General features: G+C 40.0%; 1 protein-coding gene across 3 annotated transcripts in view; it reads left to right on the forward strand.

Moving 5' to 3' along the window:
• LOC126476053 (trafficking kinesin-binding protein milt) overlaps nucleotides 1-20862 on the forward strand; it is a 232037-nt gene that overhangs the window by 13052 nt on the left and 198123 nt on the right. For 2 of the 3 annotated variants that reach the window (XM_050103514.1, XM_050103515.1), the window contains exons 1-2: nucleotides 7230-7341; nucleotides 8328-8432. In XM_050103514.1, coding sequence (XP_049959471.1) covers nucleotides 7245-7341; nucleotides 8328-8432 — 202 coding nt within the window. In that variant the 5' untranslated portion in view covers nucleotides 7230-7244. Of the gene's footprint in view, nucleotides 1-7229; nucleotides 7342-8327; nucleotides 8433-20862 lie in introns of those variants that run through there. The other variant, XM_050103519.1, reaches the window with a different exon arrangement.

A 20862-nucleotide genomic window follows, 5' to 3' on the forward strand; every position in this document is an offset into this window, starting at 1 on the left:
ATAAAGTCATATGACAATCGATCTCAAATAGGACGTTGTCCTGTTCGTCATTGTGGGATACGTACCGACATTATGCATTAACGCCTTTCCACCTACTCTTCATCACCGATTTCATCCAAGCCTATGATATATGCAACCCTTGATCAGAAATGAAAGTGACAGAAGTGGGAGCTACAGATGGCCAAGAATTTAGAAAAAAAATAAGATTTTTTTGTGCTGATCAGGCAAGGTAGCTAGCGAAGTTTATAGGCAGCGTTTAACGTAGGCCGGTAATCCTAGGGTCGAGTCCTTATGTGCAAACTTTGTCCTTTTTTATTTTCACTTTTTACGTTACTTACGTTACAAATAAACCAAAGTAATATTCAGTATATCTTATTTATCAATAATTTCAAAAATGCATGAAAAGCAAAGGAAAATTTGAGATTGCCAATAAATTTCAATCAGTTGATTGTAATGGGTACACAGTAACTTCATATATGAAATTAGATACTTTTATTGCGATAATTTACACATGCTTGAGTGATATTCGTCGTAAAAACAGGGAAAGGTATCATTTTCTCGGCGTTTGGCACACGTCATAAACGCCGCACTTCTACAATTACGTCGTTGTTTTGAAGTTTCTATAGAAAAACAAACCTGTGTCACATTCATAAAAGGTCCTCTCGCATCGCTCAGTTTGGCAGAAAACCAAGCACGATGAAAAATTTCGCCAAATATTGACGAGGTTACCTGCTGGTATACAGTAAAATGTATTTTGATACAATCTTCTCCAAGCTCGAAATGAAACTAAGGCAATACGAAGTCCTAGACGCTTTAATTACAATACGTTTTTTAAATATTATTCGCCTAGTTTTCGTGGACGCTGTTTGTAGTAGTACTGCATAAGTTCAGGTCGTCAATAGTTGATACCCGCATCTCGATGTAGAGAGATATTCGTGGTTAATCGTATTATACAGTCATTTCTTGTAAGTTTAATTGCAGTTTCAAATTCTCATGAGGAAAAAAGTAAGTTAACTATTTATTATTCCAAAGTAATCGCCATAACTTAATAAATTTATCTGTGTGACAAGATGGTTAATGCCTTCATGGAGAAATGTTTGCGGTTTCCAACAGAACCATGATTGTACCGAGAACAGCAAATCTTCGTCCGCAGCAAGTCGACGGCCTCCAGAAATATGGAAATCGCATGGGGATGAGATGGGGTCGGTATGGAGGATGTTACGGGCTTCCCAGTTAGGACCGTTGACATTTCCAAAATCTGAAAATCCGATACATCGATATTTAAAAAAATAATATCGTTATCAGTCCTCAATATATCGAAAATAGTATAGATATTTCGACAGTAAAAAAAAAAATCGACGTACTGGCTTATAAAAATTTCGGCTTCATATTGTAAACATAATGTCGGCTTTAGAGCTGTATATTTAGGTATTGATTTATTATTAGATGAATCTGCACTTAACAACCTAGCAGCCCCTTAGAGTAAGAATTGAAAGGAAAACGACGCAGTTACATCCATGGCGATAACGACTTTGCTAATGATGGTATCTGCATGTAAGTGGCACGATAAAGGTGTCCGTCGTCCTGTTTCGGATTTGTCCGGAACACTTCATGTTTTTTTTCCCAACGCCAGCGACGTAGCAATTGTTTCAAAACTGCGTAGTGGAGTTACACGTTGTAGTTTCTCTCGCTAGTGCCGATTACATCAACATTTCCTCATCACACGTCTGTGCCCATCGCAGAGACCAATCCTTTCATTTAGAGTTTTGTTCATCATTTCCAACAACTGTTTTTGAAGAATGCTGATGTGAAGAAATTGCACACTAGTAGTTTTTTAACGCAACGGGTGTGCTATTTCATCACAACAGGAACCTATTCCTTCCCCCCACTGTGGAGCAATGAAACTATTTTGTGTCATCCATACTGGCCTCACACTAAGAGGACAGGAGTGGTGAAAGTTCAAAAAGTAGTAAAGACTCCTTCACACAGTGAAAGTACAATTATGTTCTACTATAATTTCAACTATTTACCGAAAATTGCAAAAGAAATAAAAATGTATTTCCTTTTCACTTCGCTACTATATTTCGTAGGAAAAAAACAATGCCGATATTTCTCGGAAAAAATATCGATATATCGACATTTTATCAAGAGACCTACTTCCCAGCAAAACTTCCGATGCTTAGTCGAGACAAGAGGCACACCACCTCCAGGAAAGCCATGATGACCTTTTTCATTGGCTTCAAATAGCCACTGCTCATTGACTCAGTGGGATAAATGTATTAACAGTTATGGCGATTACTGTTGAAATAATAAACAGCTTGCTCACTGAAAATATGTCTTGTTTTCATACCCAATTGAATGAAAAGGATTGTCATGGCTGTCCTCAACAATAAATCTTTTTCTTTTCATCCCATCTCCTGACCTGGGGTCTGAACGACTGTTCCACAACTTATTTCCTAAACCTCACCAGTCATTTTCCTTCATCTCTCTTCCTCCTCCTTCACCTCTTCTGCTATAAGGAGGAGCCACTGGCTCCAGAATATTGCACATTTCTTTAACTTTAATGTGTGTTTCCTCCCTTTACCGCTTTGTGTGTAGATTTTTTTGTCCCTCCACCTATGTTAGACATGCAGATTCATTCTTTTATTAGAAACTGAATTAGAGATGGAGCAATATGATATTATGTGTGTCAAGAGTGGATCAGGCAATCTCTGCCGTAAATAAGTAACTGATGTATTACAAAACTTTATAGGTATGGGGTTCATTTCTTTTTGTGAACGAGGTAATGATAAACACAAAGTACGAGGTTGGTGGAATGTTCAGATAAAAGCTCATAAGAATACTGGTGCAGCTACTTTCTAGATACACTGGAAAAACAATACAATCATTTCTTTTGTTTAGAAAAAAAATCACCTGTGCTTGAATTTTTTTGCGTGGTGGATGACTCCTGCCATTTGGGGAACTGCCACTATTCTCATGCACATTCCAAGTAAAGTTACAGTCTTTTGGGTGGAAATTTGTGCACATCAATCCCACAATCCAGATTCTTGCTAAACAATTTTCACTTGTGTCTGATGTTGAATACTTGAATTGAAAGAAAGACATTTACAGATTATAATAAAGTTCAAGACACTGTTTTTGCATTGATATCATTCAACTTTGGTTTAGTCTCATTCTGAAATTAGGTGGTGTTGCTACAGGTAGACACTGCAGCATCATTTATTGTATGCCACAAAACATTATGTTGACGAGTAATGAGAACTAATAAAATAAATTTTGTACTGATAGGTCCTGTTGTGAAATATGTCTTCGAAAAATGAAAGGAAAATTAAGGTGCAACATCTTATTGAAGGAGGTAATTGACGAATGGACCTGGAGAATAATGACAGAAGGAATCACCCAATTCACTGATGTATTAATTTTGTTGAAGAGGCTCAAATGTAATATCAGATATTGTGTGGAGTTTGAAATAATTAAAACACACAAACCTTTTTTTGATAATTGACAGATTAAAAAAAAATGTTGTAGCTTTTTCTGTTCAGTATTTTAACACAGTGTTCGATTACAATGGTCTCGAAGTATCACAAAGTTGAAATGTACTTTGGGGAACGGGACTTTCAATAAAAATTGTTAATATTTGTGTGCCATTCTTTCCAGTTCTCTGTTCAAAAACGTCTCCCAATGCCTCCTTAAGTTGTGTAAGGTAAGAAATCTCGGAAGGAGGAGGTTCTAGGTCTGACAAGTATATTTTCGACAAAGCTTGTGAATTTCATGTGCTGAATGGGTGTGATAACTGAACAGTCAATTGAAGTTGAAAATAGTTGTATTACATGTGAACACACAGACTCATATAAGTACTTGTTCATTACTTCCTATTTTAGAACAGTGCTGATGATGCTTTGGAAGATCTCCATAGAAAGCTATTTACACTTTTGACCACCTCTTTCCATATAGTAGACAATAACTATTCCTTTGCAATCACAACAGAGAGTCAGACTGTTCTCATGCTGATGGTTGTATGCTTTTTTAGGCTTAGAGCTAGCTCTCTTAGCTTTTAGTGTTCCTTACCCCAGCCGGTAAAAACAGAATAGTTATAGGCTCACTTTGTTGTCTATCTGGTAAGACACGTATTCTCAGGAACGGAAAGAGGTATCCATTTGAAATTTACCGTCCTGTGGCAGTGTAAAAAATTTAAGCTTGTACGTCATTCAGTCACTCAATACAGCCATTTGTTACATATTTTGATACTCGTAAGTTTGCTCATTGAAACATGTAGATGAACTACCTATAAACATAATTACCGCCCCCCCACTCTCTCTCTCTCTCTCTCTCTCTCTCTCTCTCTCTCTCTCTCTCTCTCTCTGTCTCTCTCTCTCTCTCTCTCTCCAATACTTTTATCGGTTATAGATGTCAGTTGATGTTCTACTTTCTCAGTTCATAATTGGCCTGATTTAGATTTTTGAACCATGCTGCCACCTGTCAACAGTTCTTAGAAGTAGGAGTCCACCTTGGATTACATCTTTTTAATTTTACACTCTTAAGATTTTTGTTTCAATTACGCTTGTATTTGAATAGCTACAGATCATAGTGGTGTAGAGGAGGAGAAATACAGAAAATGATTCAAAGGGAAATATACTGAAGAAATATCTGGAACAGCTATTTCTACTAAGCTTCATTATCTTTAGTTGCAACATTTGTAAGTGGTACATTCTTGTTAAATGCCACAGAGAGGGAAAAAAAGTGTGTTGCATAATGTAAGTACAGTGGAGGAAACTAAATCCCAAATCTGTTTCTTTCCTCCTCTGTTATAAGTAATACTGTTTGTTGATGAACAAATCATTCCATGCATTCTGTGGAATCTACCCGTGGATGACAGACTGATACTGTTCCATGGAGTGGTAACCACTTGTGCAGTCAGCTCATGGCCAAGTAAGGAAAAGTGGGTCATTGCCTGTGTAGCTTGTCTCCTCTCAGAGCGGACAAGCTTGTCCTTTCACTTTTCATTGTGCAGCAACCAGCTGCTTATAAGGAACACACATGCACAAACAAAACAGCAGTAGCAACATTCCTTAGATAAGGAAACTTTTGTAAGATTTGTTATCAAAGGATTTAATTCTTTAGTGGCTTGTACTGGTGGCTTTGATAATGTAATTTTGTCAGTGCCAAATCTTAGTCTATACACAATATAAAAGGCATAACAATATTATTTTTTAAGACTTTCATTCTTACTATGAAGTCAAACAACAGATGCTGTATGGAGTATCCCACATCCTAGTGTGGGAACATTCTTAATTTGAATTGAAATTAATAATTTGCAAGTATGAATTTTTGTAGCTTACTACATGTGAGTAAATATTGCAACAATTTAACATTTACAAGAAAGATTGATAATAGGTGCACAGAAATATGGTGGAATAATCCCATAGTGGTCATTATATTTAGAAAAAGTCCATACAGCTGTTGAGTTACTTAATGTACAATACCTGCTAATAAATTGGACACTTTCAGTAATATGTTAAAGTCTTTAACTTTTATTCTTTCCTTTATTGTTGGTGTTTTCACAGCATTTACTACTGCCAACTAGAGTCTGAATGAGATACTGGCAAAATGCCTAGCTGTTGTAGCCTAGTGGAGATATATTGCCCCAGAAACTCAAAAGTTTTGGCAAACATTTCAGTGCAACATAGGTCTGAATTGTTTTGTGTGTGTGTGTGTGTGTGTGTGTGTGTGTGTGTGTGTGTGTGTGTGTGTGTGTGTGTTTTCAATATTTTGGTTCTTCAGTAGGTAATGCATCTTCAGAGGTGACATTCTTTCATGTTTTGTGCCATGGATGTGTGGATAATGTCAAAGGTGTTTATAAAAGTGAAGTACAGTATCTGCTTGCCTTTACTGCTTTCAATTTAAAAAGAAATACTAATGATAATGTTAGAATTGTTCCTTCTTGTTAAGTACTGTATCTACTTTACTTTTTTAAAATGTTAATATTCAACGGCTAATTTAAATTTATCTTACACATTCTGACTGCAGGCAGTTGTTTCATGAGATTTTTGTACTTTTTATTGTCTTACTAGCCATCTCTTGAGCTACTTCAGGCTCTTCTTTTGATTTATATCTGTCTGAAAGAATAGACATCACTCTTGATACTGCAGCCATACATAGATATGATAATGAAATGAAATGAATTTTGATGTTGGCCACAATTGGGCATGGAAATGAAATCAATGGCAACAAGTGAAAGTTTTGTGCTGGACTAAGATTCGAACCTAGATTTCCTGCTATGTGCAAGCAGTAGCATTAACTGCTTTGCCTGCGCAAGCACACTTTTCTTCTGATCTAAATTCCCATCTTGTCACACACTACTTACGTAGCCCCCCTGTCCATCACACCCGTTGCATGCTGCATCACTCTGGATTTCCACGAGAATTCAGGACAGACAGTGCGTCCACACTGCAATGACCTTAATGGCCATCAAGCCGTATCATAATGCGGTGAGCAACAAGAGTAGTGGACACCGGCCGCTATCTGAGTAGTGTGTTACAAGATGGGAATTTGGACCAGATGGATAGTATGCTCGGGTAGCCGAAGCGGTTAAGGCAACCATTCGTGTAAAGCAGGAAATCTGGAATTGAGTCCTGGTCCGGCACAAGTTTTACTTGTCGGCATTGAATTTGTATCAGTGCCCAGTAGTGGCTAAAGTCAGAATTTATTGTATTTAATCATGGAATTAATATGCCTGTTGTGGCTCAGGAAAGTGACTGGTTGCAGCTTCCACACAAATCATATATTGTAATGTACACATTATTTGCTCAGATAACGTAATTTGGAGTTTCAGAAGCGAGGCTGTGATGTTCTGTATGGTCTTATTGATATGGTAGTGCGCCATTGTTTTACGTACTTTACGGACATCAAAGAATGCAAAGGGTGGATTTATATATCAAGTTTAAGTAATTTTCCGTTCTTTAATCATACATGTAACCATATCGGAAATGTGTGGGATATACCAGCGCAATACATATTTTGTAGTAATCAGACCAGTGTTGTTTATTCTTAATGGGATGATTTAGGTGAAAACTACTGCAGCTGTCTGCATGAGTTCAGAATACAGTCAGAGCTGTGACTGACCTATTTTTGTGTCTGTGAGGTGGGATGGATTTGGCTTACATCGGTGAGCACAGATGTGCAGTATTTTCCTGGCTATATGCCAGCCTCCGGCTCAGTGCTGAGGGAACTCTCAAACTGAGAGGATGTTCCCCATCCAAAGCAAACTATTGGGGAAGAACAGAAGAAAGTCTGGAGATCTCCAGGCACGTAGGGATTCTATTCTTGAGAGCTGGCAGAAGGGTATGTTCTATTGTGGTTGCAACTGCGTGAGAGTAATAGACTTCCAATTTGTCACATTTATTTTTTGTAGTTAGCATGCTTCTCAGAGTAACGTGTACAGTTGTAGACAACAATGAGTGCAGCTTAATGGAAAAAAATTAAATCTATACTTGTTTAACAAACTACTTAATTCATCTATTCTGTCGAAGTAAATAAAAGTCACTGAGCCGGCATTGGTAACGCAATTCGATGTTTTTAACTCCTTATTTTGCCCTTGTTCAAGGAAACACTGTGTATGGTATTTGTATCATTGGTACCAGATCGCAGTTCTATTTATTTGGCTGAGTAGTTGTAGTGGTCAATATTTTTCTAAATTATACACCATTGCAGAATGCAGTAGTTCAGCATTTTGTTAACTTCGTGAATAATTAAATTTGTTGTTATTTTTGAATCACCGAAACCGTTTACTGAAAGAACGGATTAAATTTAAAGAGAAACAATGAGGAACTGAAATTCATCAGTTAAAGAACACATTGAAGAAGCACATAGTCATAAAGGAAATATTTGCAAATAAATAGGTATTTCCTATATTTGTTGGACTCAGTTTTGCCTGCTGATTTTTGTTAAAGGCTGTGTCACAGGCTGCAATATATAATTAATTTTAAATGTTAGTACATGATGAATTACAATCTATTGAGAAGAAAATCGGTATTATTAACATGGGATTATGTACCATTAACCTCATGCTTCCACATTTTGGAGTGTGTACATTTTCCCAGTTGTACTTCACCAGCAGTTGGATCAAGCGCTTTGCTCATTTGTGACACAGTAAACAAGAATTTCATGTATTCCTTTTTAAATTAATGAATCTGAACAGCCCAAACCAACAATACCATCTATGCTTACGTTTTCCTCTTCCTTAACACTGTGTACCCCGGCTTGATGTATTTATTGTTAACAGTAATTGTTGGACATGCTGAAGTCATAAAACATATTTATTGTTTCAGACGTGTGTTGTGGAGGGGAACTTCCAGAAGTGGAAATCATCAGTCTGTTGGAGGAGCAGATACCTCGCTATCGACTACGAGCTGATACCCTCACTCAATTTACAGGTACTTTCTCTCAGTGTTTAGGCACATTGGGTGATAGATTTGACTATAAATCGACAATGGTGTGTGTATGAGAACAGTCATCTTATTATTTGATATTTGTGCTTTAATTTATAGCTGTTAGAAAGAGAGATGTTAACTTGTGTGACATGGATAGTGGTTGAATCCACATGGTGATAGAGTGCACCCAAAATAACTTATGCCATACCTGTGCAGACAGCGTGGTAGGGGAGGGGCCAACGGTGGGGACTCCACTGCATGTGGCCACCACACAATATGGAAGGTGCAGTTCAATAGCTGAAGCCTGTTTACAAGCAGAAGTTCTAAGCTATAGCTAGTGAGTCTGCAAACAATCATATTCACCAGTTATGCCAGTACAACCAATAATTTGGCAAGTCAGTATGCGAGTCCCTGAATAGCGTATACCAATGAAAATCAGCACATAAACAATTGAGACAACTCCTTCTAATGGATAAAGAAGACAACTAAGCAGGTGACACCAAATTAATGTGGCCACCCCTTGGTAACAAAGAGGTGGACTCATCTATACCTGATGACAGGAATGTGTTTCTGTGCAGGTGCCAAGTTATTTTCCTCAAGCTCTAAATAATTACGGATCTGTTGCACCAGCTAGGAATATCGTCTTTGATACATCACGAAACAATAGTGTTGTGACATTGGTTTAGGGATAAATATACAATTTATACCGTTTACATGTAAAAATATCTGTTGAAGATTCTTAACATTATCATCAGATTGTAAGTTTCAAAACATAGAAACATAAAATAAGTTGTAGGATTTCTTCTGTAAGATATTTTAAAAAATAGCTGATTGTGTTAGTGATAGTACTAGTAGTAGTAGCTGCTATTAGCTGATCTTAGTCCACTTTGTTGTTCAGTCATTAATATGTAGACTTCTATTGCATTTCTGTTTTCTTTCTTGGGTGACCAGTTTTAGAAATGCTCAATTGAGTCTCGATTTTCTTCCTTCCTATATGTGGGCCACCCTTTATTTTATTACAAAGTTGATTGATTAAGGACATTAACTCCTTCTACACGTGGTAACTGCATCTAGAACAACTTAATCCACAACAATATATTAATTACTTTTAAGTGATGTAAAGAAGACCAATCTATACAGCACATAATTAAAAGAAAAAGTATAATGCTTATTTTAACTTTGGGGATCCCCTGAGATGTCTTCTTGTACCCATGGGCATGAGGGTACTTTTGAATAAAAAAGATTTGTGCTTCAGTTATTGCCTTATGCCTTGTTCTAACTAGTGTTGGGAGCAATTACATTAAAATCATCATTCCAATCATTTGTTGGAAAGTGACTCATTCGATTGTAGTTTTACGCATCAGTTGAATTGAGCGATACCAGTCTGTGGCAGCAGCCGATTGAAAACAGCTGACACAGCCAGTCGTAGTTTTACACATTAAATGAATTATTTTTTTCATTCATTCTTTCTTTTCCAGTGAAATCAATGTGAAGTTTTCGTGTCCGTGGGATTACGTATTCGTTGTATCAACCGAAACCACCCTTTAATCTTTAGTTGACTGAGTTCTCCTTTCACTCTTTGGAATTAAACCAGTCGTTGGTGCTTTCATTGGTTGAACTAAAGCAGTAAAGCAGTCAGTACCCTCATGCCCGTGGGTAAGACAGCTTAGGGGATTGCCAAAGTTAAAATAAGCTTTACACTTGTTCTTTTAATTATGTGCTGTATAGACTTATCTTCTTTACATCACTTAAAATTAATTAATGTATTGTTGTGGATTAAGTTGTTCCAGATGCAGTTACCGGGTGTAGAAGTATGAAACCGGAATTTGATTGCAGTAATTACATGTCTGTTGTTTGAAACTGATAAACAATATTTTATTTAAAATAATCTCTGTAGCTATTTATACATTTCTCCCACCTCTCTGGCAGGCTATGAATGCCACGCAAAAAAAAAAAAAAAAAAAAAAAAAAAAAAAAAAAAAAATATTCTTTCGAAGCGAAGCAGAAAGTGAGCCATTTTTGTACATTTTCATATGAATTGAAGCATTGTTCAGCGAGAGCATGTCCCAATGACGCAGATATATGATAATTGGACGGAGCTAAATCTGCAGAATAAACCACATGCCCTAGTATTTCCCAATTGAGTGCATCGATCGTTTCCCTGACCCGTTTTGCTGTGTGTGAGGAGTGTTACCATGGAGCAGTATGACTTTGTGTTGCATTTTTCCATATTCCTGGTGTTTTTCACATATTGCTCAATTTAAATCAATTATTTGCTGTTGGTAGCGATTGTTAACAGTTTTACCAGTTCATAATAGATGACACCCAACTGATTCCACCAAACACAGAGCATTGTCTTCTCCAAAGTGATTTGGTCTGGGAGTGGTTGTCGATGGTTTGCTAGGATTCACCCATGATTTACGATGCTTACAATTCTCAAAATATATCTATTTTTCATCACCTGTCACTATTCGATGGAGAAACGACTCTCTTTCGTATCTGGCGAGCAGCATTTCACAAGTGGTCTTCCGATTTGCTTGCTGTCTTTCATTCAGTTGATGCAGAACTCATTTTCTCACTTTCTGCACCTTTCCCCCAGCTTTAATCCAAAAAGAAACGCCTTTCTGTGTCACATTCAGTTGTTCCTCCAGTTCCTGTTGAATTTTAGTATCATCTTCATCCAATAAGGCCTGCAATTTGTTGTCTCCAAACTTTTTTGGTGGTTTCCCATGCTCGTCATTCCTCAAATCAAAATAATCACTTTCAAATTTTTTGAACCACTCGAAACACTGTTTTCCCAACAGCATGTTTGCCGAAAGCTTCGATAAGCATTCGATGCGATTTTGCAGCAGTTTTCTTCAAGTGATAACAGAAAACCAATGCTGCCCGCAAATCATAGTTGTAGACTTAGAGCTCTAAATGTTTACGGGTTTTAAACAGATACCGATGTATGGAACTTGGGTTACTGAGTGTTGAAATTCGTCGTCAGCCGATACAGGAAGCAGATGGTGCTGCAGACGCGGTCTCGTGGACCCTACACTGACGGGTAGCACCATGTGTAGGGAAATTCTGGTTTCATAATTCTACACCTGGTAACACACAAGTAATTAAGCTGATGTTATGTTGGGAGAACAAAATTGAGCATAAAAGTTCGCTTATGGGTATCTGAAAAAGCAAAGAACACTTCCAGATTTTAGGAACTTTTTCCATTCCGACATGATGAAGATCATTAATTAAAAACTATCTGAATCTGGCCCTCTCAGATTGTGTGTGAAACTTGCAGTCTGCTGCTGCCGCCAGGAGTGCTTCTGGTGTGAGGAGGCAGCATAGTTCTATGCACTGCATCACTGAATGGGTCATCTTTTTGCAGCAGCGGCCCTCCTGGCTGCTGAAGGCTGCCAGTGGCAGCATCTGCACCCGCCCTCAAAGACATCGGTCATCTTCTGGGCAGTATATGACTGAAAAAGTATGCAAGTGAAATCACTCAAACCCAGAGACTGAGTGAAAATATTCATGTGGTTAATGTAGGTGAAGAGACTGTTTCCATTCGACTGTTTCTTTTTATTGAAAAATTTGACTGGCCAGTAAGTTGTTAAAACCAGTCAGTTGCCCCATCACTGGTTCTAACAGGAAAAGATTTCGTATTTGCTCCAGCTGTTGTTTCTTAAAGATGATTCTGAGATGTTGTGTTTTTGCTCCTATTTTGAGCTCAGTTTATTTCTTTGTTATATAGATATTGAGCTTCTACTTAGTTTAAAGATTGGTTTGGAATGTAGGAAGTGTATCACTTGTGCTCAAGTTGAGTGTCTATTTTCAGTCTCCCCTATATTCACTTAACTGAATTATTTCTCACTTATCAGATTGCAGCAAACAATGACACACTGCAGTTGCAAATAATTCCCTGTTCAGTAACAGTTTATGGTCATTCAATTTGTGTTTCTTGCATTTGACTTCTTCTTCTTCATCTCCTCTCTCTCTCTCTCTCTCTCTCTCTCTCTCTCTCTCTCTCTCTCTCTTTAATTTCCTCAGCCGTATGCTGTCATTACTCTCGTTACTTTTTCTTCGACTGTCCTTGTTTTCAACTTTTTATTTTCCCTTTCCTTCATTAATGCTCACAGTTTAGATTGCAGTAAGGAATTGACTCACAGCACCTGTGTATAATGACTAGGGCCCGGATTTTAGTGATAAAGTCATATTTTCTTCTGAACCATAGGGTGAATTTTAAAACAATTTATACACAAATCTAGGCATTTTAATGTCAAAAAATGTATTTTGATTGTGCATATGAAGTCATATTTCAACAAATTTTAGTAATAAGTCATATTGCGGCTAACTTTTAATATAATAGGTCATATTTCCGTCAACTTTTGCCAAAAATGCATATACCGTTTTTCTCGTATCTTACGGGACACATGAATAAGAAAATGAATATGTTGCTCACAAGACAATATTTAACATGCTATTATGAAAGATAAACAGATAAAGTAGTACACAGCTTTATTTCTCAGGACTGTAGCAGAAAATCGGTGTGCCACAACAGTCATTTCGTGAACATAAAACATTGTTGCGCATAGTTGACAATACGCTCTCAGAGCCAACAAAGGCGGCTTCTGCCGTAATAATCATCGCAGTCACACAGTTGTTCCCAGAAACCAGTTTGAATACAGCCTTTGCCTCGTTCAACATGCCTAAAGCAAAGTGCTCCGACAGCGTGAAGTTGTGAGGATATGTTCGAGAATTTGGAGAGAAGTTCTTTAGTACTGATAGGAAAATATTATTTTGTAAACTGGGTGAAATTAAAGTTAGTGCAGAAAAGCGCTTTAATGTGCAACAACACAGTAATACCGCTAAACACAACAGCTGTGTGAAATGAAGTGCTGAAAATAACAGCAGGCAAGTGCTGTTATTTGAACAGACAGGTAAATCGTCAACCGTGCAATCATTCTGCAAGGATTTGTGTGAGATGATGGCGTCCTGCAACATCCCATTGGAAAATCTGAAGAATTCACACTTCTGATGGTTCTTGGAGAAGTACACAACACATCCAGTTCCAGATGAATCTACACTGGGAAAGAACTATTTATCCGTATGCTACAATGATGTGCTCAACAAAATACAAATTATTATTGCTGAGCAAAAGATCTGGCTGTCGATAAATGAAACTACAGATATTATTGGTTGATGTATTGCAAATGTTGTTGTTGGTGTTCTAAAAGTTGATGGCCCTGGACATATGTTCCTACTAACATGTGAAGCTCTCGATAGAGTAAAGAATTCGACGATTGCTATTTTGTTTGACAACTCTCTGAAGCTACTGTGGCCAGATGGTGTGAAGGGAGACAACGTTTTGCTGCTTGTAACAGATGGTGCTTCATATAAGGCTAAAGCAACCAAAGGGCTACAGATTCTCTACCCCAGTATGGTGTATGCCACTTTCCTTGCACATGCGCTGCACAGAGTTGCTGAAGAGGTGCGATCAGATTACCCTGACGTGGACAAATTCATTTCCTGTGCCAAGAAAATCTATGTGAAGGCTCTGCTATGGGTGCAGAAATTCAAGGAACAAGCACCTTCGGCGGCCAGAGTGGCCGAGCGGTTCTAGGCGCTACAGACTGGAATCGCGCGACTAGTACAGTCGCAGGTTCGAATCCATCCTCGGGCATGGATGTGTGTGATGTCCTTAGGTTAGTTAGGTTTAAGTAGTTCTAAGTTCTAGGGGACTGATGACCTCAGAATTTAAGTCCCATAGTGCTCAGAGCCATTTGAACCAAGCACCTTCAATGCCCCTCCCATCTAAACCTGTTCATACACGATAGCGTTCTTGGATTAATGCTGGTGAATATTACTGTGCCTACTACACCCAAATAAAGACAATCTTCTGTGAGCTTGATAGGGATGAATTAAGTGCTATCAAAATTGTGAAAGAAGTTTTTACAGAGACATTGTCTTGAAACTTGGCATACATCAATGCCAATTTTTCAGTGGTATCAAAAGCCATCAAATGACTGGAAGCTGTTTGCACTCAGCTATGTGAGGCCCCAAGTATTGTGAAACATGTACAGAGTGAGTTGGGTCGAGCTCGTGGTCATGTGGCTGACAAAGTGGAAACCAAATTGCAAAGTTTTCTCCAACGGAATCTTGGATATTCTGCACTGTGCAAAATTAGTGACAGTCTTTGAGGGAATGCCACAACATTGGAAGATACTGAAACAAAGCTGAACTCCAGTGACCTGGCTGCCTCCAAATACGCTCCAGTGACGTCTTGTGAAGTGGAGAGGAGCATTTCCAGGTAGAAAACTATCCTCAGCGACAACCGTAGATCATTGACTATGGAAAACCTGAAAATGCACCTTGTGATCCAGTGCAACTTTGCAGATACTGACGATTGACATACGGTATTAAATAATGTGAAACCCTTTAAATACTATCTAGAAATAAAAACATTGTTTTACTGTTTCTATAGATGATCTTTTCACTGTACTTTGTGTTTAGAACATAAAACGTTCAGACATTCTAAAAATAGGTGCAAATTAGCCACAAACCCTATAGAAAGAAAGAACTATACTTACAATATTTTGAGAAGTGAATCTTGTATTACTTTATGGTGAATAAAAAATTAAATAAACAACCAAGAATGCTTTAAATAAACTTAATAAGTCATATTTTATTTTTAAGGTGATATTTATGTAAGTTTTAGGTCATAAATGCTTGCATGTTTCACTGTTTTTTAGGTCATTAAAATCTGCGCCGTAATAATGACCTCTTGGATAACTGTTTGTGGTCATCTAGTGTGTGTTTTTAGCATTTGTTATAAAAAGTTTGCCTGATAGGTTAAAAGAAAGAGGAACACAAACAGTTTGTATAATTGAATTTGAATTAGTGATTGCATGTGAAGTGTAGTACAGTTCAGACTTCGTCAGTGTCCGTTATTTGAAGAAAGTTCCGTTGCAGAGGTATTGTCTCCATGAAAAACTCATGTGGGCGATAAGAGTTCTCTTTACAGTGAACCACTATTAGTTAACTTTGATGTTTACAAAATAATGCTCCAGTTAGGTATCTGTTCTTTTATAAGATGTTGCCTGTAATCTTGGGTCAAGGATAAATAGAGAATTTTAAGTCTCTACTCGTGACTGCTCCAGAAATACAAATTTCTCTTTTTGAAGACTTATTTTTATGAATATAATGACAGTTGACATTGCAGGATGGAAGTAAGAAAACACACACACACACACACACACACACACTACCCCCCCCCCCCCCCCCCCCCCCCCCCTCTCTCTCTCTCTCTCTCTCTCTCTCTCTATATATATATATATATATATATATATATATATATATATATATCAAAACAAAGATGAGATGACTTACCGAACAAAAGCGCTGGCAGGTCGATAGACACACAAACAAACACAAACATACACACAAAATTCAAGCTTTCGCAACAAACTGTTGCCTCATCAGGAAAGAGGGAAGGAGAGGGGAAGACGAAAGGAAGTGGGTTTTAAGGGAGAGGGTAAGGAGTCATTCCAATCCCGGGAGCGGAAAGACTTACCTTAGGGGGAAAAAAGGACAGGTATACACTCGCACACACGCACATATCCATCCACACATACAGACACAGGCAGACATATTTAAAGACAAAGAGTTTGGGCAGAGATGTCAGTCGAGGCAGAAGTGTAGAGGCAAAGAAGTTGTTGAAAGACAGGTGAGGTATGAGTGGCGGCAACTTGAAATTAGCGGAGATTGAGGCCTGGCGGATGACGAGAAGAGAGGATGTACTGAAGGGCAAGTTCCCATCTCCGGAGTTCGGATAGGTTGGTGTTGGTGGGAAGTATCCAGATAACCCGGACGGTGTAACACTGTGCCAAGATGTGCTGGCTGTGCACCAAGGCATGTTTAGCCACAGGGTGATCCTCATTACCAACAAACACTGTCTGCCTGTGTCCATTCATGCGAATGGACAGTTTGTTGCTGGTCATTCCCACATAGAATGCATCACAGTGTAGGCAGGTCAGTTGGTAAATCACGTGGGTGCTTTCACACGTGGCTCTGCCTCTGATCGTGTACACCTTCCGGGTTACAGGACTGGAGTAGGTGGTGGTGGGAGGGTGCATGGGACAGGTTTTGCATCGGGGGCGGTTACAAGGATAGGAGCCAGAGGGTAGGGAAGGTGGTTTGGGGATTTCATAGGGATGAACTAACAGGTTACGAAGGTTAGGTGGACGGCGGAAAGACACTCTTGGCGGAGTGGGGAGGATTTCGTGAAGGATGGATCTCATTTCAGGGCAGGATTTGAGGAAGTCGTATCCCAGCTGGAGAGCCACATTCAGAGTCTGGTCCAGTCCCGGAAAGTATCCTGTCACAAGTGGGGCACTTTTGTGGTTGTTCTGTGGGGGATTCTGGGTTTGAGGGGACGAGGAAGTGGCTCTGGTTATTTGCTTCTGTACCAGGTCGGGAGGGTAGTTGTGGGATGCGAAAGCTGTTTTCAGGTTGTTGGTGTAATGATTCAGGGATTCCGGACTGGAGCAGATTCGTTTGCCACGAAGACCTAGGCTGTAGGGAAGGGACCGTTTGATGTGGAATGGGTGGCAGCTGTCATAATGGAGGTACTGTTGCTTGTTGGTGGGTTTGATGTGGACGGACGTGTGAAGTTGGCCATTGGACAGGTGGAGGTCACCGTCAAGGAAAGTGGCATGGGATTTGGAGTAGGACCAGGTGAAACTGATGGAACCAAAGGAGTTGAGGTTGGAGAGGAAATTCTGGAGTTCTTCTTCACTGTGAGTCCAGATCATGAAGATGTCATCAATAAATCTGTACCAAACTTTGGGTTGGCAGACTCGGGTAACCAAGAAGGCTTCCTCTAAGCGACCCATGAATAGGTTGGCGTACGAGGGGGCCATCCTGGTGCCCATGGCTGTTCCCTTTAATTGTTGGTATGTCTGGCCCTCAAAAGTGAAGAAGTTGTGGGTCAGGATGAAGCTGGCTAAGGTGATGAGGAAAGAGGTTTTAGGTAGGGTGGCAGGTGATCGGCGTGAAAGGAAATGCTCCATCGCAGCGAGGCCCTGGACGTGCGGAATATTTGTGTATAAGGACGTGGCATCAATGGTTACAAGGATGGTTTCCGGGGGTAACAGATTGGGTAAGGATTCCAGGCGTTCAAGGAAGTGGTTGGTGTCCTTGATGAAGGATGGGAGACTGCATGTAATGGGTTGAAGATGTTGATCTACGTAGGCAGAGATACGTTCTGTGGGGGCTTGGTAACCAGCTACAATGGGGCGGCCGGGATGATTGGGTTTGTGGATTTTAGGAAGAAGGTAGAAGGTAGGGGTGCGGGGTGTCGGTGGGGTCAGGAGGTTGATGGAGTCAGGTGAAAGGTTTTGCAGGGGGCCTAAGGTGCTGAGGATTCCTTGAAGCTCCGCCTGGACATCGGGAATGGGGTTACCTTGGCAAACTTTGTATGTGGTGTTGTCTGAAAGCTGACGCAGTCCCTCAGCCAAAGCTGGTTACCAAGCCCCCACAGAACGTATCTCTGCCTACGTAGATCAACATCTTCAACCCATTACATGCAGTCTCCCATCCTTCATCAAGGACACCAACCACTTCCTTGAACGCCTGGAATCCTTACCCAATCTGTTACCCCCGGAAACCATCCTTGTAACCATTGATGCCACGTCCTTATACACAAATATTCCGCACGTCCAGGGCCTCGCTGCGATGAAGCATTTCCTTTCACGCCGATCACCTGCCACCCTACCTAAAACCTCTTTCCTCATCACCTTAGCCAGCTTCATCCTGACCCACAACTTCTTCACTTTTGAGGGCCAGACATACCAACAATTAAAGGGAACAGCCATGGGCACCAGGATGGCCCCCTCGTACGCCAACCTATTCATGGGTCGCTTAGAGGAAGCCTTCTTGGTTACCCGAGTCTGCCAACCCAAAGTTTGGTACAGATTTATTGATGACATCTTCATGATCTGGACTCACAGTGAAGAAGAACTCCAGAATTTCCTCTCCAACCTCAACTCCTTTGGTTCCATCAGTTTCACCTGGTCCTACTCCAAATCCCATGCCACTTTCCTTGACGTTGACCTCCACCTGTCCAATGGCCAACTTCACACGTCCGTCCACATCAAACCCACCAACAAGCAACAGTACCTCCATTATGACAGCTGCCACCCATTCCACATCAAATGGTCCCTTCCCTACAGCCTAGGTCTTCGTGGCAAACGAATCTGCTCCAGTCCGGAATCCCTGAATCATTACACCAACAACCTGAAAACAGCTTTCGCATCCCACAACTACCCTCCCGACCTGGTACAGAAGCAAATAACCAGAGCCACTTCCTCGTCCCCTCAAACCCAGAATCCCCCACAGAACAACCACAAAAGTGCCCCACTTGTGACAGGATACTTTCCGGGACTGGACCAGACTCTGAATGTGGCTCTCCAGCTGGGATACGACTTCCTCAAATCCTGCCCTGAAATGAGATCCATCCTTCACGAAATCCTCCCCACTCCGCCAAGAGTGTCTTTCCGCCGTCCACCTAACCTTCGTAACCTGTTAGTTCATCCCTATGAAATCCCCAAACCACCTTCCCTACCCTCTGGCTCCTATCCTTGTAACCGCCCCCGATGCAAAACCTGTCCCATGCACCCTCCCACCACCACCTACTCCAGTCCTGTAACCCGGAAGGTGTACACGATCAGAGGCAGAGCCACGTGTGAAAGCACCCACGTGATTTACCAACTGACCTGCCTACACTGTGATGCATTCTATGTGGGAATGACCAGCAACAAACTGTCCATTCGCATGAATGGACACAGGCAGACAGTGTTTGTTGGTAATGAGGATCACCCTGTGGCTAAACATGCCTTGGTGCACGGCCAGCACATCTTGGCACAGTGTTACACCGTCCGGGTTATCTGGATACTTCCCACCAACACCAACCTATCCGAACTCCGGAGATGGGAACTTGCCCTTCAGTATATCCTCTCTTCTCGTCATCCGCCAGGCCTCAATCTCCGCTAATTTCAAGTTGCCGCCACTCATACCTCACCTGTCTTTCAACAACTTCTTTGCCTCTACACTTCTGCCTCGACTGACATCTCTGCCCAAACTCTTTGTCTTTAAATATGTCTACCTGTGTCTGTATGTGTGGATGGATATGTGCGTGTGTGCGAGTGTATACCTGTCCTTTTTTCCCCCTAAGGTAAGTCTTTCCGCTCCCGGGATTGGAATGACTCCTTACCCTCTCCCTTAAAACCCACTTCCTTTCGTCTTCCCCTCTCCTTCCCTCTTTCCTGATGAGGCAACAGTTTGTTGCGAAAGCTTGAATTTTGTGTGTATGTTTGTGTTTGTTTGTGTGTCTATCGACCTGCCAGCGCTTTTGTTCGGTAAGTCATCTCATCTTTGTTTTTATACATCTGCAGCTACAATATCTATCCTTAATTGTAATGAACAACTGGTGCAGAACAAGCTGGACTGTGGGTGTCCAGTTACCATACAGCGATAAACACACCAAAGTGGCATGTGAGCCAGTATGACACACACATTTTAATGACTGTTTTACTTTGAATTTTATAATAATGCAGTTGATTCATTGTCAACGAGAAATGGAAATCGGAAAATAAACATAGACACTTGTGACGTCATTGGTCACCAAAAACAGAAACTGTGTCGACAGGTAAGACAGGAATATGTATTGGTGAAATGTAACAAATTGAAAGGACTCTAAATTGGAGAATGCTGTGTCCACCACTAAAACAGAAACAAAAGAAAAAAGGTGTGATAGAGTCCCTTGAGATTGGAGGATACTTGACTACATGGATGAAAGAAATATTTGTAAATACTGGAGACTATTTAATTGTCATTGTTAACTAGTGCTGTGTATCATTTATGTTGCTCTACATCAACACTCTGCTTTCTGCTATCTCGTCTTTATCATGAGATGACAAGATTTATCATATTCACACAGAACTATGCATAACAATGGAATACATAAAATTCTGCACATGTACCACACTCTTATATCCAGAATTCTGGTTCTAAAAATGCGGGATAGTTGATAAATTTTGTGTGCGACTTTGTAAACTGTGTGGATATGGTGGGTGCCTTAAATGACTACCTAGGTCTGAAAGTGATCATTCTTCGAAACTAATTGTAAAAATAAATGTGTAACTGAGAATGTGAAATAAAGATAAATTTATACTTTTACTTTCTGCTTCATAATATTATTTTGTCAGTTTCTTGCATTTTGAAAATTTTCGGCATTGGATTTTATAGTGTATTTAGTAGATGTTACTTTGATAAAATTGTGCATTTTTTTGTGAGCAGTGTAATGTAATTTATAGTTTTGATAGAAGCGTGCACATTCACACACACACACACACACACACACACACACACACACACACACACACACACACACACA

The sequence above is a fragment of the Schistocerca serialis genome, chromosome 1 (genome assembly GCF_023864345.2).
Source record: "Schistocerca serialis cubense isolate TAMUIC-IGC-003099 chromosome 1, iqSchSeri2.2, whole genome shotgun sequence".
NCBI classification, from domain to species: Eukaryota; Metazoa; Arthropoda; class Insecta; order Orthoptera; family Acrididae; genus Schistocerca; species Schistocerca serialis.